Below are 5,657 nucleotides of genomic sequence, written 5' to 3'. Positions count from 1 at the left end.
TAAATGATTGATAATAATTATATTTTAATATATATATATATATCCTAAATTATGAATAAATTTTAATATATATATATATATATATATATCTATATTTATGAAAAAAATTAAATTCTTCACTCATCAATTATAGAGTTAACTCCAACTCAAACTTAAATTTTCTTGTACACCCTCTTCTTATATACATACAACTGAAGAATTTCTCTCATATTTTTCTTTCCATCAAAACCTAGAGATACATAGCATATTCATAAAATAATTAAATCTTAATTTTTAAGATTTCTTATTCACAAGTAGTCTTTTTTATAATAAGATTCCTTATCCTCCAAAACTACTAACTCTAGGAATTCAAAAATACTTGTTAATCCCAAGTAGTATATTTTTGTGTCTTGAATAAAATATAACATGCTTAGACTCCTCCTAATTTTTATCTCTTATCTTTATTAAATTTTTTTTATCATAGAATCTTTTGAACTCTGTTCATATTTTATAGCGAGAGAGAAGACCTTGAAACCCATAGATTAATAAATAAAGAATATACTAGAGAATGGATATGATATTTATATGGTTCCTAGTTCTCTATTATTTTTGTCCATAAAATAAAATAAATTTTAGCACATTTCAGGCTAGTCCAAACTCAAGCATAAATCGCTATCGTACCTATCATACTAAATACGAAATGGTTTTTTTTTTTATTCGCCTTCTCAATATTCATTATAAAAGAAAATTCAAGAAGCATGAGTATTTAGTTATATATATTTTTATCATCAAGACATAAAGATATATGAAATATTTATAAAATAATAATTTTTTTAATTTTTAAAAAATTTAAATAAAAAAATTCTTTCTATACTAAGATTTTTTTTTTTTTTTTCATCGTGTGCAACTTCCACGAAGGTGCGTCACGATTCCTTTTCTACTCTATTTTATATATGTATATCACAGTCAATCTAATTGACGTGGAGAAGACGGACAGGAGGAGTTGTAGTCACACCTCCCACCCTTCGATGACCATGCGTTTAATTGAAACCCCACCACGCTCCCTAACTCGGTCGTCTTTGACGTTTCATCTTCCGAGCAATCACCGCAAGAATGATCAAACCATCGCGTAGTTCCCCGATCAGTTAGTTGTCTCCCCTAAGAGCTGAAGGGGAAGGCCGATCCCTCCCATGCCCCTGCGAGGCCATGTCTCGGCTCCTCCTCTGCACCCTCTTTCTCTTGTTCCTCCGAGCTTCCTACATCGAGATGACTTGGGCCGACGAAGCCGACGACTTCATAAAAGATTGCACGAATGCAACGTGTGGAGGTCTACCGATCAGATACCCCTTCCGGCTGCAAACCAGTCCTTCGTACTGCGGTGCTCCAGGCTTAGAGGTCTCATGTTCCGGCGGTGACGCCGTCCTCGCACTCCCGCGGATAGGATCCTGCAAAGTCATCGATATCGAGTACTGGTCCGGCATGGTTCGAATCAAGCTGGGGGAGTCATGGGCTCGGTGCCCCCTGCGGACCCTCAACTCCACCAACCTCACGACCCCCATCTACCAGCCTCTCGGTGGCTATGACCTTCTTTTGCTGAGCTGCTCGAAAGAGATAACACGAGTTCCGGAATGGATTGCTGGGCCGATCTCGTGCCTGGGCAGTGAAGGCCGCTTCGGTTATGCAGCCGAAGCGTACGAGTCCATGGACGAGATGCCTGCCGGCTGCAACGTGGACTCGCCTGTTAGCGAGATCTCTAACTATGAAAATGGGGAGGACTCCTCATTTAATGGGGCGGTGCAGTACTTTATTCGAACGCAAGAAATGAGCCTTCTACTGACGATGCCGGAGATCGATACATGCAGGGCCTGTGAGACAGCAAACAAGCGCTGTGGATTCAGCCGAAGGAGAAACAAAACCTACTGTATGAGCGGGCCTCATCATGGTAAGCTTCCACCATTCTTTGTGTCCGATACTTGGTGTCGATAGATTTGGTGGGGCAATTGCTTCCGGTGGACCTTTGCTTCATGTTATGCATCTATTGCTAGATTAGAAATTGCCAGAGGATAAGGTCCACCCAGAACTAATTTGATTGATTGAGCATGCGACATAAGATGGATTTGCACCGCATATACTCATATTATTTTATCAAGTAGAGAGAGACTAATGACCCAAATAATTAAACCTAATTTAATGGTGGTGATATAATTATCAAATACTTAGAAATTATTTGTCTCATCCCCTCATCATGCCTAATTCTTGGTCTGTCTTTGACATCGTTGGCGATGATTCAATCAAATAAAATAATTAGCCCAAAATATCTAAATTCAGGCTAACGGTAAGTGTATCCATCGAGCACTAAAGCACTAACCAATTATTCAATGAATCTTCTCTTTGGTTGAGACGGTCTTAGTTATTATTTTGCCTGTCTAGTTGTTCCTGTATAAGTCAAGTAACATGGAAACAGAGTGAAGCAAATTATGGCTATGAACAATGAAGGGAATTCCCAGTGACCGCTCTCTTCTTCTTCTTTGCAGGTCCCAACTTTAAGCTCATTGTAGGTGAGTGCTCAAACCATTTCTCACATACAACTTGTATGAGAAGAATTGCAGAGTAATTTCCTCATAATTTCTCTTCTTCTCAGGCCTATCCAGTGGTGGATTTGTTGTGCTTGTATTGGCAGCACTCCTCACTCTATTATACGTCATAAGGAAATCTGCGAGAGACCAAGAAACACGTGTGAAGGTAGAAAAGTTTCTAGCAACCTATAATAGCGATGCGAAGCCAACACGATACAGTTTCGCTGATGTTAAGAGGATGACCAAGAGATTCAAGGACAAGCTGGGGCAAGGCGGATACGGAAGCGTGTACAAAGGCGAGCTACCCAATGGAATTCCCGTAGCGGTGAAGATGCTGGAGAAATCCAAAGGCGAGGGCGAGGAGTTCATCAACGAGGTGGCCACCATCGGAAGAATTCACCACGTCAACATCGTCCGTCTCCTGGGGTTCTGCTCCGAGGGGTCAACCCGCGCTCTCGTCTACGAGTTCATGCCCAACGAGTCCTTGGAGAAGCGCATCTTCTCGAGGGACGCTAAAGAAGCGGACAAGCCGTCTCTGAGCTTGGAGAAGTTGCTCCACATCGCGACAGGCATCGCTCGGGGCGTCGAGTATTTGCACCAAGGATGCCAACAACGCATTCTTCACTTCGACATCAAACCCCATAACGTTCTTTTGGATGATGAACTCAATCCGAAGATTTCGGACTTTGGTCTTGCCAAGCTTTGCTCCAGGGAGCAGAGCCTGGTGACCATGACGGCTGCGAGGGGGACGATGGGCTACATCGCCCCGGAGATGTACTCCAGAAACTTTGGGACGGTCTCCTACAAATCAGACGTCTACAGTTTCGGTATGTTGGTCTTGGAAATGGTAGGGGGAAGGAAGAACCTTGATCCTGAGATCGGAAAAGAGAGCGAGATCTATTTTCCGGAATGGGTGTATGACAGATTAGTTCAGAACCAGGATCTGGGATTGGCAATGCAGATGGAGGTTAAAGAGCAAGAAGAAATCATGAAGAAGCTCGTTATCGTGGCTTTATGGTGCATTCAGTGGAGTCCTATGGATCGACCTTCCATGACTAGGGTACTGCAGATGCTAACAGGGAACTTGCAGAGCTTGCAGATACCCCCCAAACCTTTCGTCTCCTCACTGGATCATGGAAACTGATACAAACGCTGCATCGTGACCGATGAAGCAACCCATGAGAGAGCAGACTGAAGGTGCATGCTGCACATTGTGACTTGCTCTTCGTATAGTAGGCTATATCTAGGCTTCAGGCGTTCATGTTGCGTAAGGTGTTCGACAAGGTCGATCTCAATGTATTTGGTATTTTACTGTTAACTTTGTTGTGTTGGCTCGAGAAGACTCTCGTTCTGGGCAGCATTTCAACTTCTATAAAGCTCTTGTTCTGCTTTCGCAATTGGAAGCAATGTCACCGTAGAAATAACCTACGGTGTCAATATACTCTAACAGGACTCACAGGCCAAAAGATGAAGCTGATATCCAGCGAACTACGGTAACATCTTGGTTTCCCAATTACCTGCACTCTCTATCAACTTTGTAAGCAGAAAAGTCTAAAAAAAAAAAGTTGCAAATATATTTATATTTTTAATATATATTTAGAGAAAAAAATTTGAGTGAATATGAAAAAGATGTATCGTAGATTGTTTTGAATATTTAGTAATCAACAGATAAAAATTATATTTTAAATGTATATTAATATAGGTGCTGCTTGGTAATTAGATTACTATTAATATTGATACCTTAGTGTCTTATGACTTATGATGCATCCTTCGTAATCATGCAAGTGATCCTATTATGGCCATTGCTATTGGGATTTTTATCCATCATGTATCATAAATTATAAGTTATTTAACGTGATATTATTATGGTAGCCAAAAATAAATCTTTTATGCTTATTTATATTTGGTATGACTCCAACGTTGTAATAAAAATATTAAACAGAAAAGTAAATGCGCCATGAAAATGCTCCGTCATAGTAGCTAAAATAATAAGTTTACATAGTTATTTTCGATAAAATATAATTTTTCTTCTCTTTTGGAATAAGTCTATTTGATCTTTTTTCCCCCAATTACAAATGTTTATATCCTTTGATTGTAACTCTTAAGTTATTTCATATGTGGTCAGAGCAAGATGCTAGTGCTAGTGCTCTTATTGAGTTGCCAATCATATACTTTCATCGAGCAGCTACTTGAGAGGGTTCTCCTATTTGCTTTGTTTCTTCGAGTGAATGGGCTATATGTTAACCACCTCTTTCCTACTTACATTTCTAGCCCTCGGAAACTATCCTTTCATCATTGCTATTGTCCTAGTAGCAGTTCACGTCAAATGTACATTGTAAATTATCTTTCTCTCAATATATACTACTCTTATCCTTTTACAATAAGACATGTGTTGTTAGGTAATTACATGACAAATTTATCCTTCTAATTTTTTTTAATATTTATTTAAAAATAAATAAATGTAAACTTAAAAAAATTTGTATGGTCTAGATATATAAATAAATATAAGCATATAAATAACTATAAAATAATTTTTAAAAATAAACAAATAAAATTTTATTTTATAGAAGGAAATGAGAATGAGGTTTCTAACATATAATGGTAATCTTATGATTTTAGAGAATATCATAAGGTATTTTAAACAAATTTAAAAATTTTATTAGTGTTGGTGAACCTTTACGTCGTGGTCGAGGTGCCAACATGGCTCGGTCCAGTCCCGAATGTACAAGGTTACCCACGCGGATGCTCGGGTGGTGTGGAGCGAGCGTTGGGTCGGGTTTACTAATCATAGGTGTCCTGCAAGCCAATCACGTTAGTGATGACACGTGTGACCTGACACGCAGTCTTTTTTTGCTTATTATATTATGACATTTATCACTTTATATTACATATGTGCATATATATATATTATGATATCCTTGGATCTATGCAATGAGAATCGGATCGTGATGAGATCACGATAATAAGACCGATTCACCTTTAAACATAGATCCTAAATAATCTCCGTCATAGGTTACTCGAAAAGGACATTGAGATAACCGGACAGATTAGTGTGTTGTATATCCGTCTATATGATGGATGCAGCTAGTCTCATAGCTGCTC

The 5,657-nt window shown here is 38.9% G+C and overlaps 1 protein-coding gene across 1 annotated transcript; it reads left to right on the top strand.

Moving 5' to 3' along the window:
• The first annotated feature begins 975 nt into the window (after positions 1–975).
• Positions 976–3,952, top strand: LOC108952057 (rust resistance kinase Lr10-like). The gene is made up of 3 exons (XM_065173032.1): positions 976–1,921; positions 2,514–2,537; positions 2,621–3,952. The coding sequence occupies exons 1-3, from the start codon at positions 1,186–1,188 to the stop codon at positions 3,697–3,699; spliced, it is 1,839 nt and encodes a 612-aa protein (XP_065029104.1). The 5' UTR covers positions 976–1,185; the 3' UTR covers positions 3,700–3,952.
• The last annotated feature ends 1,705 nt before the right edge of the window (positions 3,953–5,657 follow it).

The sequence above is a fragment of the Musa acuminata genome, chromosome BXJ3-11, assembly GCF_036884655.1.
Source record: "Musa acuminata AAA Group cultivar baxijiao chromosome BXJ3-11, Cavendish_Baxijiao_AAA, whole genome shotgun sequence".
NCBI lineage: Eukaryota > Viridiplantae > Streptophyta > Magnoliopsida > Zingiberales > Musaceae > Musa > Musa acuminata.
This window is presented reverse-complemented; position numbering and strand designations above follow the sequence as displayed.